We start from the raw sequence: 20,126 nt of genomic DNA, 5'->3' as shown, positions 1-20,126 counted from the left end.
ACTGAAGTCAAGGTGGAGGTGCATTCATAAACAAATTTTGAGAAGGCATAACTTCAAGTCACACTTGGATTTGGAAATCCATCATTTGGATTAAACATTCAACACATCTTACAGGATGACACATGCAAATCTGAATTTCTTCAGCAGCATTGAAAACTGCCCAGATTTACTTCATTTTCAAACTGCATGTTTTAGGGTGAATGAATAAAGAAAAGGTATAAATGAACAAATGCTCCATATCAAACAGCAGAGTTACAGTCAATCCAGCTCCAATAGACCACTGAAAGGAGGTTTAATCTGGCAAAAAAAAAAAAAAAAGGGAAACAGCTGTATGAGGGTAATACTTTATGGAACTCAGTAATCCTGCTAAGATCTATCCCATCCTAAACAAGGTTGGAAATAAATCACAGATGTGAGGTTGAAGCAAATTAAACATTCGTGTGCTTATATTTTTTGAAAATAATCATGAAAATATCCAAAAAGTGCAAAATGACCATCAGCAGCAAACACCATTTTAAGATACAGTAGAAAAGACATTGAAGCCTGAATGAACAAAATCCATTTACAACCTCTTATGTCACAGGAAGGCCAGAGCTGAGTGGGTTTGTAATCAATTAAATATTATGTAATGTTATTCATTCTAAAGGATCAGTTGGCACAAATCTTTTACACATCCCAACACTCAAAAATCAAGTGACTTTAATGTGGATGATGAATACTGTTAGAATAGTTCTTTCATCAGTGTTAAAGTTAATCTTGGTTTGAGTACTTCCAGAATGACTGGAGTTAATTACTCTACTGACACACCAAATACTGTAGACATGAGTATCAAAATCTGACTATCCAAGGGCAGTTTTCCTATGTAGACAGGTCCTGTGTTTAATATCTAAAGTCTATGTTTAACATTTACATATTCACAGTTCACTGTAGCTGTAAAATATTACACAGGTGTGTGTCCAGAAGATTAACCCCCAGCTTTTCTTCACCATGTAGTGGCAGTGTTTCGATGACCCCCACACTGCATTCATGTCGATGCCTCATTATTTCAGTGTCCCCAAAAATGTAAGTGATGCAGCTAATGAATAAATCCACATTGTAAATGTAAATAATTATACATTTACATAACTTTTTAACATTTGTTTTATTTACTACCCATCACTGAGCCTGTTGGCCTAAAACAGCAGTGCGTACGGAAGCAAAGCAGTAGATATGTGCAGGTGTTATTCGTCCATGCAGAACCACAAACTGAAACGTGCCACATCTACATGATGAAGGCAACGATTATCAGCAGCACGTAATAACAAAATAATAACACATCATCAGCATAAATAGCAATCATACATAAAATATTGTAAGATTAAATAACTAATTAACTCAAAGCACCAGCTACAGCTGCCAGAGTAGGTTTACCAAGATTCCAGGAGTGCAGTAGATTACTTAAACCATGCAGTGCACCCTTTTTGTTTGTTTTCATAAAATTAGAGATGTCTCTTTCTCTGTACAACTCTATGTCACAATGCAAAATCAGGGATCTGGAAACAAAACTAAATTTGGTCATTAAAACTGCCCTGAGGGTTTTTTTTGTGAAAAATAAATAAATAAAAAATGTTATCCTCCAGAATACATTGTATCCTTGAGGTCTATCGAACAGCATAAATGAATTCCCATAATCATGGAACATTTGGAGCTCAACAGCATTGTTTACAAGGGTGATTACAAGCCAAAGGTTTTCCTCATTGCTGACGTTTGTTGAAATAACAGGAATATCCTCTGTGGAATAGTGTAAAACACTGGCAGGACTTTCATTATGGATCTGAGTATTCCACAAGTGCACATCAACCTGTACGGGGACCCAGTCATAGAAAAACTGCTCTTTGGTGCAACTGGAAGACAAAACATCCACAGACTACCATTCATAATGTTACAATCCTGCACCTATTAACATGTTTTAACGCCTTTCATAGGAACTAAGAGGGTATGCATTCATTCTTTAATGTGCAACCAACCCAATTATTTCCACTAAGATGCTAAACAATATCCGAGTTGCAATTAGAAAAGAGGTGAGCTGGAAGAACTGTTATATCTTGACCCCCACACCAGCTTCTCTTCTTCTCTTTGCCTTCTTTGTATCGTGTAAATTCAGAAAGAACACAACATGCACTCTGGTGCAAATAGGTGAGTCACAATGATAATTTTCTTTCATGAATAAGAGGTTTAACCTCCAACCCACGAAGCTGTAGCAAAAAAAAGGCTTCACTTAAAACAACACAATAAAGCTATTCTCTATAACCCTCACTGACACAGGAAGAAGCTGCAGGGATTGGATTGGCTTAGCTGTTTGGCACAAAAATGATACGAACATGAACGCTTTCTGTTATACTCCATAGGAAAATAGAAATTATATAACTTTGTAAACAAAAGTCCACTCTGTAAGTATGAATAAAAGCGACAACCCCTTCAGTACAAATGATCTACTGCATCACTGCTGGAAAAGGCAGATAAAAACATGGCTTGCATGTGCTTTCCATTGTTACAGTCCTCTGAGGTCCATTCTGCGGTTCTACAGCCTTCTGAGGGGAAACCGTCACTGTCGTCTGAAGAGAAAAGGAAGTACCTGATGCTGCGCTTCAGTCTGCATCAGCTAGGTCAGAAGTTCACATTCTGTTGATGGAATTGATGGAATATGCCAGTCTGTCGGTGTGGAGGGATATTCGGGTACTAAATTGGCAAGAAAAGCGACAAAAACAGAACAATGTACACTCATCATGACTGCGTCATCTTTCCTCCGCTCTGATTGGCTCTCAGTAAGTCTCTCCCAGAATCCTGTGCAAGTCTTCAGGGAGAACACGACCCTCTTCACAACGACTGATATTCTTTACCATCCTGTAATTAGAATCAACACAAACACAAACAGAGACTTACTCTTATCTCTTTTTTATTGCCCAGTCTCATTTCTGTCTGAATTTCAAATTGGCAGCAATAATGAGTTCTTAAACATTTAGCACACGTTACCACATTCCTGATGAATCCTCATGCAGCAGTTGGATGACATCACCGCAGTTAAAGATGATGTCATCAGTGCTGGCCATGCTGCTCTCTACCATGACCCTGTACCTGCCCGCCACCTAAAGAGGAAGACATTTTGCATTGAAGCACAGTGAAGCAGTACATTTGACCATCATTACTCATACACGACTGTTCAAAATCTGCATCTACGACACAAAGAGAAAAGTACAGGTTCCAGTGTAAAACAGGCATTTTGTAAAAAAAAAAAATAACAGAACCCCCAAATCGTGGGCCACATCATGAAAGCAGTTTATAAACAGAATAAACAAAAAGGGAAAAACTCAATGAGACTTGGTCTCAGCAATACATTCTAAGTTGAGAATGAGGCAACTAAAGATTCAAATAGTTTGGTTACGCATATGAAAACACCTGCTGGAACCTCTTACAACAAATGAGCTTCATTAGCCACAGGCTGATGACATGATTGGGAATAAAAAAGAGCATTCCAGAAAACAAAGCTGAATTTCTTAGTTTCAATATTTCTAAGCAATCTTTGCACAATTTTCAGTGGAATATAGGGTTTCATTGTTCACAAATCCTTACATTGCATTTTCTTTTTTACACGGCCTCCCGGCTTTTTGGGAGATGACTTTGAGTCATCACAAATGTTATGATCCTGTCACATATTGGCCTTAAGTCTTCTCACTCAGAATGGGTCTATGAGCAGGCCAGTGGAGCAGAGGAGACGGAGAGAAACTAAAAGGACCAGAAAGTTGTAATGTGGCATGCGAGGATCTTTGGTTCGTGGGTCCAACCTGTTCTGTGTATTCAGGGAAGGGAAATAAGACTCGGCAGCCAGTAATCCGGGAAAAATGTTCTGATTCTGATAGCATAAAAGGTCACGATACAATACCTTATCATGGTGTCTTATTTAACGCAGGCCACAATGTTTTTCTATCTGTACCCATGTAGCAGTTGGTGTGGAGGATGCCATCCTCTACCTCCTACACCGAGCCCACTCGCATCTGGACCAGGGGAGTATCTGGACATTTCGAGTGCCTTCAACACAATCCAGCCCCCTGCACTCCAGGAAAAACTGACCAGGAAGCGAGTGGACCCCTGCCTGGTTGCTTGGATTTCCAGCTACCTCACCGACAGACCACAGTCCGTCAGGCTGAAGGACGTCACGTGCGACACTGTGGTCAGCAGCACTGGAGCTCCACAGGGGACTGTACTGTCCCCCATCCTCTTCACCAAGTACACCGCAGACTTCTGCTACAACCATGGATCGTGTCACGTCCAGAAGTTTGCAGATGACACAGCCATCATGGGGTGTATCAGAGACGACGAAGAGGAGGAGTACAGGAGCTTGGTGAGGAACTTTGTTGTCTGGTGCCACATGAACAATCTGCAGAGGGACAGACCCAGTCCTAGACCAGTTCTGTTAGGAACAGAGGAGGTGGAGGTTGTGAAAACCTATAAATATCTTGGGCTGTGGCTAGACAACAAGCTGGATTGGACGAGCAACACGAGGCAGCTGTACAAGAAGGCCCAGAGCAGGATGTACTTCCTGAGGAGGTTGAGATCTTTCAACATCTGCAAGAAGCTGTTGGGGATTTTTTACCAGTCTGTGGTCGCCAGCGTCCTATCCTACGCTGTGGTGTGCTGAGGAGGGAGCACCTCAAAGGGAGACTTCTCCAGGAGAAGCTGATCAGGCGGGCCGGCTCCGTGGTTGGCACGAAGCTGGACCCTCTGGCGACAGTGGCAGAGAGGAGAACAATGCACAAACTCCTGGCTATACTGGACGATGCCAGCCACCCTCTGCACACCGTCATCAGCAGCCAGAGAATCCTGTTCAGCCAGAGGCTGCTTCTGCCCAAGTGCAGGACCACCAGACTGAGGAACTCCTTTGTCCCCCGTGCCATCAAACTGTTTAACTCCTCACTGGGGGGGAGGAGGGGTAACAGGAGGACAGAGGGACTGTAGGACGGGTGGCAGTCAGTCAGTCTGTCTAACAAACGTGCAATAATCTCTGTGGTGTGCAATAATCTTACTTTAATTATTTTCATCTCACTTTATACTTAAATTTATATACGTATTATTATTTATTTGCATCATTATTATCATTATTACTATTTTCATTATTATTACTATTATATTATATTATCATTATTATTATGATTATTATGAGTATTAGCATTATCATTATGATGATGATTATTATCATTATCATCATTACTATTTTCATTATTATTACTAGTATACTACTATTATATTATAATTATTATTATGATGATGATGATGATGATGATGATGATGATGATGATTATTATTATTATCTTTATTATTATCATCATCATTATTATCTTTATACGGGTGCCGGTGTTGGGTGTTTTCCACTTTTGTCTCTTTTGTACATTTCTGTAAATAACGTCGCTGAGCGTTGCCGGTTGTGACGGGTGTCGACTTTTGGCTTGACAGTCGTGTGTGTGGCACCGACCCCAGATTTTGTGGCTATTTGAATCTGATAAAACAGACATTGAGGTGTGATAAAACAAGCGTTTTGTGGCAGTTTCACAAAATACAGGGATTCTGTGTTCCACTCTAGATATATTCGTGTTCGGGAGCAAAACACTGTCTGTGGAATTGTGAAACAAGTGAATAATCATGATTATTTCATCCTTTACTGTGAGATCAGCCTGTCCAGTTTCAGCACTCGCATGTCCTGTGATACTTGAAAACAAATCTCACCAGTGGGGCAGGCTGATCCTCCTCATCCGAGTCTGACAAGGCGGAAAGGTCTGTAGCGCCCCAGTCCTCCAGGCCCTCACAGATCGCCACAGAGTGAGCAGGGACAGGCCAACCTGCAGATAACAGACAGCTGAGAGAAGTGAAAACTGCACTATGCTATCAGCCCAGTCATTCCGTGATCTATGTCCACCCGTCGTGATAACTTTAAACAGCAAATCCTCATGTTTACTCAAAACAAACTATATCTTGTGCGACATGAACAGTTAAACTTGAAGGAAAGCCCATCACTCCCTCTGAGACAGTTATGAATACTGAACAGGTTCAGGGTGATGTTTGATATACTGTTATTGATTATCAGCTGACATACTGAGCAACACATTTAACTCCAGTAAAGAGTCAGTCCCTTTGTTTTGTGTATAATTGGGCCGTATATTTCCTCATTTATTCATCTTCTATTGCGTTTACCTTATGTCTCACCTAGCTGCGAGACATTTTCCCTCGTGAACAATTAACTGCCGAAGACTTGACCAAAATATTATATTGAAAATCCATATTAGGATGACAAATATTGACAGAAAATTCATTAAATGATTGTCGAGAAGACTCTCAGCAACTCACTGCGTCGAGGTGAATGAACCACAGGGTCTGAGTGGGCGGGGCTACTGTAAGTCGACTCGTCCCCTCTGAACCTGTGGGAGTGGCTTGTTGCCGAGGAGCTGTGAGGAACAGGGAGACACGCTGAGCAGCCTCCCACCGACGGGCCGCCCCACGACACACACATCTCTGATGCACTAAACCACATCACCATAGAAACAAAGACACGAGCACGACCAACAAAACAAACAAACAAACAACAACAACATTCTCCGTGTCACAAAACGAGCTCATACCTCATCCACATTCAGTAAGTTAAAACAGCATTCCGGTCAGTTCACAATCACATATATTTCAGCCCCTGACGTCAAAGGTTGTTTGAGATTGCAACGCAATTATTGATCATCAGATTGCTGCAATATATGGAAGTACTATTGAGTCTCAGAAATATTCTCTACACACATGGTTCAACAGGTTCTTGATGAAAAAAGAAACAGTGTGGTTTTAAGTTGCTTTAAGAAGTAGATGGGTGGAGTTTGTCCCATCAAAAGTGCGAAATACAAATAAAATGAGGATAAGAACGGGGAGTCATTGAAAAACATTTTTGTTTGAATTAATACACGCTTACCCATCTGCTAAGCAAAGCAGAAATATCCAACTAATTACAAACACTATGTGACCTACACTTATATACACAAATCATTCCAAATGTGCTAATCAGTGTCTTGTCATCCAGCTGTTTGGAGTATTTGAAATGTTTTACAAGCCAAAGTGTGGTCATAGCTGTGCAGATACTGTGAAAACTTAAACATGAGCGTATCTGAGTGAAAAATGTTGTTATTGTTCAATACTCCAATGATAAGAAAAAAACCAACACTGTTACGGAGGATTTTTCAAATATTGGTTCTGTCACGATGTTGGGTTTCAGTTCCTTATTTACTGAGCTTTGGTTATTATTCTTGTTTCCTGATTTATGTGAAAGATTCACCCATGTATGCCTTGAGCTTATAGCTCTTACTTGTGTTTTTTACTTTCCCAGCGCTTGCCTCAGTGTTTGTCCGTCCTCTCTTTGTTCTTTTACTCGTCATCCCCTCGTGGTTTACCTACAAGATTTCCCCGCCTGTTCATCGAGCTGTTTGAGTCTTCATGATACTGGTTTCTGTGTTTGTTGTTTAATTTTTTTTTTTTTTGGTAAATGGATCACAAACAGACTCTATATTTGTGACATCCGCTGCCTTTGACTACTGTAACGAACCAAGTGTTGCTTAGTAACTAGTCACACAACATTGTTGGTTTTGATCTTTGTCATGAAATCTGTCAACCAAAGAAAAAAAGTTTTAAAAGCAACAAATTTCCTGCACAATGAATGAACAAGTTATGTATTGTTATGCTCACAACACTTAGACATTCACCACATTCATGACATGCTGGCATGCTACTAGTGATCCCTGTCATCTGCTACAGTAACAGTAATGAAGCACCCTGGAAAAAACCTTCATGGAGACGCAGAACTCCGACAAACAGGCAGAGTAACAACTGTTAAATGCTCGACAAAGTCAGTGGACCAGTTCTAACTCTTTTAAAGTTATCCAGGAGGTGTTAAGTGTATGCTCACTCACAAAACTGGGTCAGTAACACTGCTGTCAAACACACTGTGCAACACTGTGTGTTACTCCAGTGGTTTACAGTCAAGTTCAGTGGCTATGAAAGTGACTGAAAGAACCCGGAGACAACCAGCCACAGAGAAAAGAAAAGCAGAAGAAGTGTGTCAACAGCTAAATACACCAGGGATACCCACATCTGGTCCTCAGGGGCCGCTGTCCTGCAGGTTTCAGATGTTCCCTGCTTTAACACACCTGATTCAGATCAGTGCATCATAAGTAGGCTTGTGCAGAACTTAACAATCTTTTGAAGAGATCCATTTCAGATGTGGGTATCCCTGAAATACACCCTTATTGCTTCTAGGAATTAAGATGGTAAGTAGCAGCCAGGTTCAACTTGCTAATCAAGTTCACTTGATTCATTGACCATCAGCAGGTGTGAGTAGCTCTATAAAAGCAGAAGTTTTGGTAGGCTGCTGGTGTGTGTTAACGTAATGCTAAAGAGGAATAACATCAGCAATGAGCTTACATAAGCTGTGGTTGCTGTCCATCGAGATGATTTGTTATAAAATACCAAGATATACAGGCTAAGATCATCAAAATACCCTCAAAATTAATTTTCCTCATCAAGAAACTATTTTTCTTTTAACCAGTTGAGCATTGAATACATTAATAAATTCAGTGGGTGAGTTGACCTGTTTTTAACACTATGAAAGCCTATACACTGCACTGGTGATGGACTTGAAGATCTGGTGCAATTCTTATATCAATCTCTTTTCTTTTTTTCTCTTAGCCCTGTTGCATAAGTTACGGAAGTCATGCAGAGAGGATCACCTGTCAGAGAGAGGGTTGTCTGAAAGAGGAAGAAAAGGAGTCTCATCTGAGAAAACGGGAGATGAAACAAAGATGATTTAAGCAAAAATGCACAAACACTCAACTTAAAGACTAATGGGAATTAAAAACAGGAGCTTTGATTTTAAAACAATGTGAGCAGACTAATCACATTACTGCACCACCTTTTAACATAAATTTGGAAAAAAGGAAACTGAAAATTTCACGTGAACCACATCAGCAATAGAAACCTTGATGTAGTTTTAGCTGGTTGGTGAGAATCTTTCGAATCTCTGTCAGCCAGGCAGCTTTGACCTCCACGGTGGGAGCCTACGTAGACAAATGCACACAAAACGGAACAAAGCACTGATTACAACACACTATAGTCCAAAGTCTATACAGCCAGATATAGAATAGAAAAAAGTGGATGAAATACCTGAACTATGTACACCACTTCTCTACCACTGTACCAGATTTCAAATTTCTTCACATCTCCTTTCACACTTTCTGTGATGCCCACTGCACTCATCTATAGAAAGTGAGAAAAGTCATTATACTTCACTTTAATCTGCCATGATTACTAAATCTGCGGCAGCTTTAATGGCAGATTGCAACGAAAAGTTAGGTACACCACACCGAGCAGGATGAATAAACTAAGGGAGAATCGTATAGTCACTCAACTGGATGCAGCTACAGGTGTCTAATAATGTGAGTGTGCTGTGTCTTGTTACTCTGAGGCAGGATTTAAAGCTGTAGAAAGGCGTCCTGTCGTGGTTGTCCTCGTCCCTGCGCTTGCAGAAGAGCAGGGCGTGCTCGTAGAGGAAGAGATGGCGCTGCATGGGTTTGAATCTGGCCAGCTCCTTCATTCGCACTGCTGCCCGTTTATGGCTAATCCACACGTTGAAGCCGCCCTGCATCACGACACGGCCAAGCTGGATGAGATCCCCCTGAACCAAAGACAGTGACACAAAATGAACTGAACAGCAAACAAACAGAAAACAACAAAGTGACAACGTCATCATTTATAGAAATTAGATACTCGAAGTAGCTGCACACAAAACTTGATCTATATTTATCAATATTAGCAAAAACTACAACAATATATCATAAATTTGGTATCCAGTGATGTGATTGTTGACTCTAATTGATTTGATTGGCTGGTACTTGATATCCGGTGATGGCTATCTGGTGCATTGAGTCGTTGACAGACTTCAGCAGCTCCAGCATGGAGTCCAGAGCCTCCTGCAGCTCAAACCGGTATCGCTCCTCCACACAGTGCTTCAAAAGCTCCTGAGCAAAGACAGACACACAGGATGGCATGTCAGCGGTTACCGATTTATCTGATCGAAGGAATTGAAATCTATGCCGGGGGTGTCTGCTAGTTTGTGTGCAATTCTGCAAATTGAATAAAGGGAACCTGGCTGCTGTCAGCTTGTTTCTGTGTCTGGTTAGAATTGTGCCTGTTAACTCTTTGCACTATTGTCTCTTAGTCCAATCATCAGTCTAGATGCAGTATTTTCTTTCCAAAGCAGAATCCCTTACTGCAGACTGATATGTCCACATAGTACACTGTTAATAAATTACATTACATTACGGTCATTTTACAGACGCTTTTATCCAAAGCGACTTACAAAAGTGTGTTCCACATCGGTAGGCAAAAGAACTTCAGGTCCCAAGAAATGATAAGTGCATTTCCTTCCAAAACCAAACAGCTAAGAGCATAACTGCACTTTTATAATACTTTTGTTTATGATCTCCTCTTCTTTCCGAGTTCCTTGAGTCAAGAATGATCCCCTGAATTAGCTATGTTCTGTTAGATAATTAATTTTAAAGCATTTTCATTCTATAGAAAACACGTTTTTTTCTACTAAGCTGGTACAAAGTGCACTATATGTATATGCAGTCAGTCCACACTCAAATAAATGTGTGGTTACTGTTTTTTTTTTTAGTCTATATTTTGCCGTTCCTTTTTAAAAAGGATCTCGAATCAAAAAGTCCTCTGATTACAACTTAAATGTTGTTCATTCTTGTCATGCTGTTATTTGCATTTCCGTAGGTCTCTCCATATATAAAACCTTGAGTAGCAGCTGGTACTTGGTGAGGCGTTGGACTGGTTTCAGGAGGTAAGAATCAAGACCCAACTTGTGGTCCAACTTCTTCTGACACTCCTGCAAGAGACAGATGAAGAGGGATTGTAATCTGTTTTTGATAGATTTTGGATCTGAAAATTATACCAATACTGTGTGTATCATGTTACATATTTGGAACTACCTGAAAAAAGGTGGAGTCAGAGCACTGTCTCCATAGCAACTCAGAGAGAGGCTTGTTTTGGCAGTAACGCTCATACACCTGGAACTTCTCTTTCTGCTCACACACAAATGTACACTCACAATTGGTTGTGCTATATTAAATCAGATGAAGTCATGTCTCTTAATGTTTTCTCACCCGTTGAAGGAAACAAGACCCCACCCTCTCTGGTGTCTCCAGGCAACCCTGCAGATCTTGGAGGAAGATCCTAAATTGAGAATCCAAGAGGAAAATGAAAGGAAATTGGATTATAGAGAGAGGACAGGAAGACGAGGACAACTCGGTGACCGCTTAAAACTCAGAATGTGTGTGTGAATCTGAGTGAGGCGTGCCTGCTGTGGAACTGGTAAATCTCTGGCATGTTGCCGAACAGAACATCCTTCTGGCTGCGTAGAGCTGAGGGAAGAAGATTAGATATGGAGGGGTCCTCCATTTCTGCCCTGTAGCCCTGGTTAGTGAAGAGACAAGATGAGGGGAAGGAAGACGATGCAAAGCGAGATAAAAAAAAAAGCGTTACTAAAGTACAAACCTTCTAACAACCTTTTCACCACATATAGGACTGTATCTAACAAAAACAAACTCACCAGCAGCACAGAGAGCAATTCATCCACATAGACCCTCTCTGTAGCTATCAGCTCCTTCATAATGTGGCTAAAGAGAGAGAAAATTATAGGTAAATTAAAGGTACGGGTCACACAAATACAGCGGCACACAATCTGTGCCACACGAGAGGCCAAGTTTTGGCTCAAAGATCAGGTCTGACAGGGGAAAGACTGCCTACCGCGTCACCTGCTCCGGATTGTCCTCTGCCTCGGAATCAGTTTCAGGATTGGGACCATACAGACAGCTGCGGTTGCCTTGGTAATCATGCATCACCTCAATCTGACAACACATGTGAAACAAGTATGCCAGCTTGGAGGAGTGTTTTTGAGTAGGCATTCTGTTACATTATGTATAAGGAAATGTGACAAAAATGCAAACCGTTAGCAGTTGCAGGCAATGCATTGCTAACGGCAGATTTTAGGATTTTGTCATGTCTTTTTTTGGCAAGGAATATATTTTAATTCAAAGGTTAAGTAAAAAAAAAGGTATTTCACATGAATACTGGGTAATATATTTACACACACACCTTGCGCTGGCTGTTGTTCCTCCTGGCGGCCCTTTTGCCAGGAAGAAGGTCAAAGGAGAACTTGGAGTTCAAGACATTGAAGTCTACACCTACAGGCAATATCATACAAATGCCAAAATATGAATGATGATGGCAGAGCAAAGAGGAAATGCTGGCAGAAGACCAAAGAGTACAAGATAAATACAACAACAAAGCTTAGTGCAAGTGTTAAAAATGACAGAGGGCAATGTAGACTATAGATAGCTAATGTCCAAATATACCCAAATACATCATAAACAAGAACAGATAGCTGGCAGAATCTGAACCCCCACATCCAGAAATATATGCCATCAGCCACTATATCTCTTTTTTTTGGGAGGGTCCAATCATGCTCCAAGAGTATACAAGAAAATTCCTTAAACAGGCAAACTGTGACTGACTTTCATGAAGCTGAGGATCAAAGTGTGACGAGGAGCGTTAAATTGAGCGTACCGTGTTTCGGGGAAAAGAGCGGCGACTTGCAGCGCAGTAAATTCTGGTCTGGTTCGGGCCGGGGAGCCACCAGCTGTATAGGTCGAACCTGTACATCCGCCAGCCTCCTCAAACACTGCTCTCTGTTTCGGATCATAGACTGCACTGACCTCAACTTTTCTGTTACCATGGTAATCTGGGACTGCAAAGAAACGAAACGTAGACTGAGGTGGGTTGCGAGTCCAGTGGCTGTATGCGGCAGCAGCAGTCAGGTACCTGCAGCTGTGGGGTGAGTACGGCTTCAAACTCAAAGCTCAGCATGTCCTGGCAGTTTTTCAGTGCAGACGGCTCCCTCTCCTGGTGACAGCTCAGGTACTGCAGCGCCTCCTGAGCTCCCTCTCTGGTCTGGAACCTGTCCACCATTTGACTGGCCAGAAGATATGCGCCCTCATCACACCAATGTAGAGCCTGCTCAAAAAAAACACAAAACTACCAAACACACCGCAAAAGACAGATTTCTCTATTTGATGTCCATGGAGCTTAAAGACGGTGTTCTAAAAATACAGTTTACAGTAAGGAAGAGTCGTTATTCAGTAACTCAGAGCAGAAGGTGCGATGTAGATGCTGTGGATTATAAAGTGTTGTTCTCAGTATGAATGTGTGCATCTTTAACTACAGGTATTTGCATTAGTGAGTAATACCTCTTCAAGGCGCAGCAGCAGGTCTTGTGTTCTGGTGAGCGAGGCCCGCTTGGTGCGTATGGCAGTAGTGATGACATCACAGTGATGTCGCAGCTCATTGCAGCGCTGGACGATGAGCGCCATGGCGTAGTGGTGGTTGGCAGCCAACTGGTGACCGTGCAGAATCACCACCTGGGCGCGAGCCATCTCCTCCTGATTCCCACAAAAACACGCTTTTATTTCAGTGCAGCTTTGGGAACAGTTTTATTAAACTCCAGCTTCTGTCTGAGGTATTGAACAGGTCTATGATTTACAGACCAGAAACACTTCTTTTGTATCTTCAGTGTAACTTTCAGTAAATCTTGTTAATGACACCGGTGGTTGTGCTCACTCTCAGTGGGAGGGGCATCAGGCAAAACAGACTGGAAACCTGGCTGATAATGAAGCGATACTATAGCTTATGGTTGGACTATAAACTGTGACTAAAGTTGGAGTAATATTATGTCCCTCCACAAATTGAATGTCCGCCCAGTATTCACCCTAATTCACAGGCTTCACTATCTGAATTTTTTTGTATGTTTGTTTCTATTTTCACTGCAGACCTGAGGAAAGAAGCATGAAGTCGATATGAGCGACGTACCGAGAGAAATATTTGCACCAAAGATAACACTTTGCAGGTTGCATTTGCACATCAGCAAAGCATAGCATGGAGATCAATTGCCAAAATTAACACATATTTATAATGTCTTTGGAACTTCTAGAAGTTAATCCATAATGGCGATAGATAATATTATCTACAAGCTTCCACACAGTGGCCACCACACAGTGGAATTGGGGTCTAAGTTTCCACATATTACGGAATCTTGAAGGAAACTTGTTCCTGACAGCAAAGTTCTTGGCCATTACAGACCTTCAGACCAGAACCCCATCTTCCATTCTTGCCTAACAGATTGTATATAAAAGACGGATGAAGTCTGAGGTCTGAGAAGGGAAGCTTTTGAAGATTCACAGAAATGCGTTTATTTAATGGCCAGCAGGGGGCGACTCCACTGGCAGAGGAAGAAGTCCAACAGGACAGAAGTGGATAGAAAGAAATACTAAGCTGGAGCCTATCCCAGCGGTCAATTTTAGAGACACCAATTAACCTAACATGCATATTTTTGGACGGTGGGAGGAAGCCGGAGTACCCGGAGAGAACCCACGCATGCACGGGGAGAACAGGCAGACTCCACACAGAAAGGCCCCAGCCGGGAGTTGAACCTGAAACCTTCTCGCTGTGAGGCGACGGTGCTAAAATGCCAAACTTAAGGCTTCAAAAATTAACTCTACAAACCAGTGGGAAATGTAATGTCTGTGCTAACTTTTCATTCCATTCAATATATTCATATAGACTCTATAGCTTGTGCTGTTCAGTACCCATAACAGTAAAAGCCTGCTAAGGAACACACAGCAAAAAATAGGAGGAAGGGAATCTAATGCCAGGAAGCAACAAGCTTCACAAGGCATGGTTTTGATTTTGACAACAAACAACAGGATACACGTGAGGTACCCCAACTATATTTCATAATCATATCATGAGACAGTGCTGTTTCTCATTTTATGTTAGATTTAACAATTCTTTTTCATCTCATCATCAGTGATGTGCAGGTTGTCGTGCATGTTTGTGTGTGACCTGAGCATGTTTGTCCAGTGTGTCCAGGTCTTTCAGTAGCTGTTCTGTCTGAACCACTGTGGTTCCCACTGATGCAATCTGCGTTTCCTGTGCAGAGATCCGCTCCAGCACCTCATCCATCTGCACACACACGCACACACACACACAGACCCAAATGTAAAAAAAAAACGGAACTCAGAAGGCAGAGTTAAAGTGACTTGTGTGAAGACACACACACCAAATATCACACCTGCTGGAAGCTGACTTCATAGTGCAGCAGCTGGAGGTACTGCTGCAGTTTCAGGTGGTGTTTTTCAAAGAAGCCATCAAACGCCTCCTCCATGTCTCTGAGCTGAGCCAGGAGCCTAAAACACACGCGTCCACATCTCCACATGTCACGCAGTTTTCCAGACAAACTGTTTGTTGAAATAAAAACTGAAGGAGATCAAACTCAGACTATGTTCTGTACATTTTACAACTAAAAAAACGTTTTGAAAAAAATGTTTAAGCATTCATGCTAGCTGATTAACACGCATTGCACCTTTGAACAGTGTCCATATCTGATTGGATTTCCCTCTCTTCCTCTGCGTCTCTCTTAACAGTTTTGACTGTTTCCAAGTTAGACAATAGCAGACGCCCTTCTTTCAGCACACCCCGGATATCATCCTGATAAAACAACAAATAAGGCCTATTAAATTATGAAACCACACCAAAATCAGCGCAAATGCAAATAATCTGAGGGAAACAAAACATATGAAAGAAAGAAGGACGTAAAAAGTAAGCAGCAACCTTTAACTGCCGGTATCGGTGGGTGTGGGAGTGCAGCAAGAAGTCAATAGCATTAGCTTCATCAGGAAGTTCAGTCTCAGACAGCTCAGATCCAAAGCCCTGCAGCAGCTGGGCAATTCCCTTCACTGTCACTGCAAAAGTCTCAATGGACTTCAAACACAGACACACATTTTCACCCAAACATAAGTATGACATATGCGGCCCATAGTTGTGCCACTTTTAGTTCCAAACATCATTATAAAAAGCTGTGATGGATTCATCAGCATCAGAAGAGCATACCGAGCGGAGGACGAGCCAGTCACTCTGGCAGTACTCCACTTTAGCAGCGAAGTCTGATGCCAGGTGATTCTCATCGATGTAGCGCAGCAGGTCACCAACCGAACGCAGCATCACCACCTGGAAAACACGCAGCAACAAGGGATCTGACACCCACCTGGCAGGTGCTGCACCGCCTCTGACATTTTAACAGCTGACAGAATTAAACATTTCAGTAAAACGTGCAGCACGTCAGCAGACATTTTGTAAAACACACATAAACAGAACAGAAGTCTCCTTTTTCAGTTTCAGCCCCCTCTCACCGGCATCTTTAACAGGAAGTCATCCTGGCTGAAGCGAAAGCCGAGGTCAGTGCTTGAGGATGGGCTGGGGGTGGAGCTTAACAAGCCGGTGGGGCGGAGCACCAAGACCAAATGCAGATTCCCCGGAAACGAGGTCTGAAAAAACAGAATGGAAATAATATGGTTCTTCAAACCTTTTACAAAGAAAGGTAAAGAAAATTCAACTGTGTGAGTCCTGCACTGGCACAGCTGTCATCTGGACTCAACATTTCATAACCTTAAAGCAATACTATGTAACTTCTCAAAAAGCCCATTATGGAGCTCCCCCTACAGGCTTGGAGGTAATGTACGGTTACACTGTCGATAATATACAACACCCTTTCGCTTTCACGTTTCACGTTTGTTGACGAACCGGCGAGGAGTCAGAAGGTGCAAGCTATGTCGACCGAGAAGGTAAGAGTAATCAAATGTACCTGGGAGCGTAGGGGGTCTATTTGTTTTTGCGGTAGGTGTGCCAGAAAGCAAGTCGAAGTACTTCCGCTCAGCTCCCGGGCCGGTCCAGCAAAGTTACATAGCGCAGTTTTTCCAACTCAGACCCCCGAAGGGCATAGGAGACAGGCCAATCGTAATATTAAAACTCGTTCTAGCCGCACAATTTTTTTCAAGCTGTTATTTTAAGGTAGAAATGTTACATAGTATTGCTTTAACTCATGCCCTCATAGGAATATTTTCAACGTTCTTTAACAAACCTTGTTCACGTCCTACATGTTACTAAAAAACTGTAACAATGGGTTACTGCTGGTCTAGAGTCCCAGTGGGCCAGCATTTAGAGTACCAGCTCAACACAGCAATGCAGCAGTGCTTTTACCACTCTAACATGCTAAAATCTTACATGTAAAAATGGCCCAGAGTACATCCAGGAAAATGCCTTGTAACAATATCCACCCTCTTGGTGCTATTTCCTATTTCATGACCAAAACAAAACAATCTCAACAATATGTGTTCAACCCCTTTGCCTTGAGGCCCTAAATTAAGATCTGGTGCTGACAATTACTTTCATAAGTCACAAATCCATTTAAGTCCTCTTGTGTGCAGTCTAAGAGTCACATCATTTCAGTTTATGTGCACCTCTGACTCAAAACAACACAACTAAACAAATAGCACAATGAAAACTAAGCAGCTCTGCTAAGAAAGAGAAGATCTGAAAAACCAGGCAAAGAGAGCACTGATCAGAAAGATAACACAGATGGCAACCCTGAAGAAGGTGCAAAGCATGACAGCCGAACCTGGAGCGTGACTCCATAAAGAAGGGCTTTATGAAGGTGTGACGAGTAAAAGCAATTGCTTAAAGAAGGAAACCAGTAAGTGCATTTGAAGTTTGCAAAAATGCACCTGGGACACTAAAAGTGACCTTAAGTACATTGATAAACGGCCAATTCAGAGCCTGGCCAATCAGACTGAGAATCTGTGGTATGATAAAAAGCCTGCTGTACACCAGTGGAACCCATCCAGGATGAGGGAGGTGGAGCAGTTCTGCCCTGAACAATGGGAATAAAAACGGGCCAAACTTAGACATACCCAAAGAAACCTGCAGCTGTAACTGTTTTAAAAACTGGATTTCACTAAGTGTTGTCTTTGTTTTTACTGGGGAGAACGCACATACACACCCATGCCTTATTTCTTGTTTGACAATCAAAAAAAGCTTTGCACCTTTAAAGTGACGGGCATGTTGTATTGATCAAATCCATTTTAATGCCAGGTTGTACGGTAACAAAACAAGCTAAATGCCACAGGAGGTGAATCCTTTAGCAAAGCACTGTAAATAACTGTCAACGCAGCTCTGTCGTCTTAGGGTTACAGATAAAGCGTCAGTGACTCATTCATTACAGAATATTTTTTGTTCAATGAGACAATGTGGTAGACATGGCTGGTTTATGTCAGAAGACAGCCCAGTAAGAGGGCTGTAGGGATTGGGATGTCAGAACAATTGACAGCTGAAGGCAGTTCTTTGTGCAACCTAGCACAGATCAACACGGCTTCGGCACCCTTCAGTGTCAATCTGGCAAATCTTTAAGCTTCTGGAGCTCCTTCTTTTACTCCCTTTTCTTATCAGCTGTCAAACTCCCTACACACCTTCACACTTTCTTCCTTGTATTACAGGCTTTATAATTATTTTCTGTAGAATTACAAAAGTTTAAAAATATATATACATAGAAATTATTAATTTTCTTTAACTAATAAGTGTGTTATCAACTCTCAGAAAGAAACTTCCAGTGATGGTAGAGGGTTCGTTTATCGCTGAATGAATTTTACTCCTATAGGAGCCATGATGGATGCAACTCTAGACTTTTAACCCATCTGCAACGGTTCAAAGATGTGTACTTCAAGTATTTGAGACACAAACTAGAATCAGAAAGGTGCATTATCAGAACTCCGCATATACAATCTGCAGTGCCAACGCTGATGCAGCCTCTTGCTGTTCTGCACCTGCAGTTACATCCCAAACACATTTGTCATTGGCCTGTCCTGGTCCCCTTCGCAGACTTATGACATTGAGCTGTTTTTCTACATCTGAGCGGCATCTAAACCGAGAAGCTGCTTCATATCTAATCCAGTTTGAGAGATCGTCGCATCCTCTGTGCCGCAGTACCAAACGGTGTCAAGCTCGCCTATCTCTCTGCTTCTCTCGCTGCTGCAGTATCCTCTCCGACCCGTTTGAAGCCTCCCACATTCCACACCTCCCGGCAGAGCTTACCGCGGCCCGGCGCAGGCGGGGGAACCCCCACAGCGGATTGGACTCGGCCATGGCTTCTAGCGCTTCCCGGTTCTGCCCTGCACTAACCGGGCCCGGGACGTCTGCAGTGGGACGCGGTGTCTGGAGCGAGCTGCCGCAGCGATGGCACTGAAGCCTCCACTGCAGTGTCCGGGTGGGCAGAGCGGCGCGCTGAGTGCGCACCTCAGCATACGTAGTTGGGCTCTGGACCGGGATGGTGGGGTGTGTTCTGCTCACCTGACGTCAAAACCCAAAAAGAGTTGGTTGCTCCAAGAGCACCGAACTTTTGACGCATAAAATACCGCCGTTGAAATGCCAGCAGCTGTTTCCTCACATGGCAGAAATGTAATTATTTCAACAACTGTCGGCAGGCAAGAATTAAAAAAAAAAAAAAAAAAAAAAGCCCTGCCAAGCCCCAAAACAACTGTTTTTGCTCCTCTTTACTTGAAATGAAAAATATTTACTTCTTATTTCTTTTAAACTCTTCTTTTTTATTATTTTCAATTCACAACAACTGCGAGAAAACAACTGTGCTCAACAACGGGAGTGGGTTTAAACTGAAACAATCTTCACTGGATCCGCTAGATGGCGCTTCAGAGCCGGAGATCCACCAGCAGCTCACATAAAGACCGAAGATCTGAGACCAGAAAGTGCCTTTCACACTTTTGGGTGCCGGGGGGGGGGGAGAAACTGCATGATAAAAACTGGGAGGAAGAGTACAGAATGAAATGATTAAAATCTTAAAGGCTTTATTTCTGATAACACTGTTAACCTATAGAAATATAGAAACAGTTCCAGCGATTTGTTTACAGTCAGAAACTAAACCATTTGCCCAGGGTTTTACATATCAGGATGTGATCAAATTTCATCTAGCTCTTACTTAGGTCTTAGAATTTGATAAATACAGTCTTAGATTGACAACAACACATGATATACTAGAATGTGTTATTATTTGATTGATGTTTTTTAACAACAACAACAATCTGCAATAACTTGAAGTAATCAAT

The 20,126-nt window shown here is 42.1% G+C and overlaps 1 protein-coding gene across 3 annotated transcripts; it reads right to left on the bottom strand.

The window, feature by feature from the left end:
- Positions 1-1,122: 1,122 nt before the first annotated feature.
- On the bottom strand, positions 1,123-19,312 carry mcf2b (MCF.2 cell line derived transforming sequence b). 3 transcript variants are annotated; one of them, XM_075486823.1, is made up of 26 exons: positions 19,102-19,312; positions 16,368-16,502; positions 16,069-16,185; positions 15,790-15,939; positions 15,542-15,666; positions 15,251-15,365; positions 15,022-15,141; positions 13,371-13,562; positions 12,946-13,137; positions 12,691-12,871; positions 12,220-12,308; positions 11,872-11,972; positions 11,675-11,741; positions 11,423-11,538; positions 11,229-11,298; positions 11,055-11,147; positions 10,859-10,951; positions 9,948-10,073; positions 9,515-9,730; positions 9,220-9,312; positions 9,035-9,113; positions 8,787-8,832; positions 6,376-6,548; positions 5,758-5,870; positions 3,013-3,125; positions 1,123-2,883 (listed from the first exon to the last, which is right to left on the bottom strand). In XM_075486823.1, exons 1-26 carry the CDS (start codon positions 19,150-19,152, stop codon positions 2,802-2,804), a joined length of 3,048 nt encoding a protein of 1,015 aa, XP_075342938.1. In that variant the 5' UTR covers positions 19,153-19,312; the 3' UTR covers positions 1,123-2,801. The 3 variants fall into 3 exon arrangements, with proteins under 3 accessions (XP_075342938.1, XP_075342939.1, XP_075342940.1); XM_075486824.1 differs by having other exon boundaries at positions 6,376-6,473; XM_075486825.1 differs by lacking the exons at positions 1,123-2,883; positions 3,013-3,125; positions 5,758-5,870; ... (1 more) ...; positions 8,787-8,832; positions 9,035-9,113 and having other exon boundaries at positions 9,231-9,312; positions 9,465-9,730.
- Between the last annotated feature and the right edge of the window lie 814 nt (positions 19,313-20,126).

The sequence above is a fragment of the Odontesthes bonariensis genome, chromosome 16 (genome assembly GCF_027942865.1).
Source record: "Odontesthes bonariensis isolate fOdoBon6 chromosome 16, fOdoBon6.hap1, whole genome shotgun sequence".
Classification (NCBI taxonomy): Eukaryota; Metazoa; Chordata; class Actinopteri; order Atheriniformes; family Atherinopsidae; genus Odontesthes; species Odontesthes bonariensis.
The sequence above is the reverse complement of the archived record's forward strand: the minus strand, read 5'-3'. Positions and strand labels throughout refer to the sequence as shown.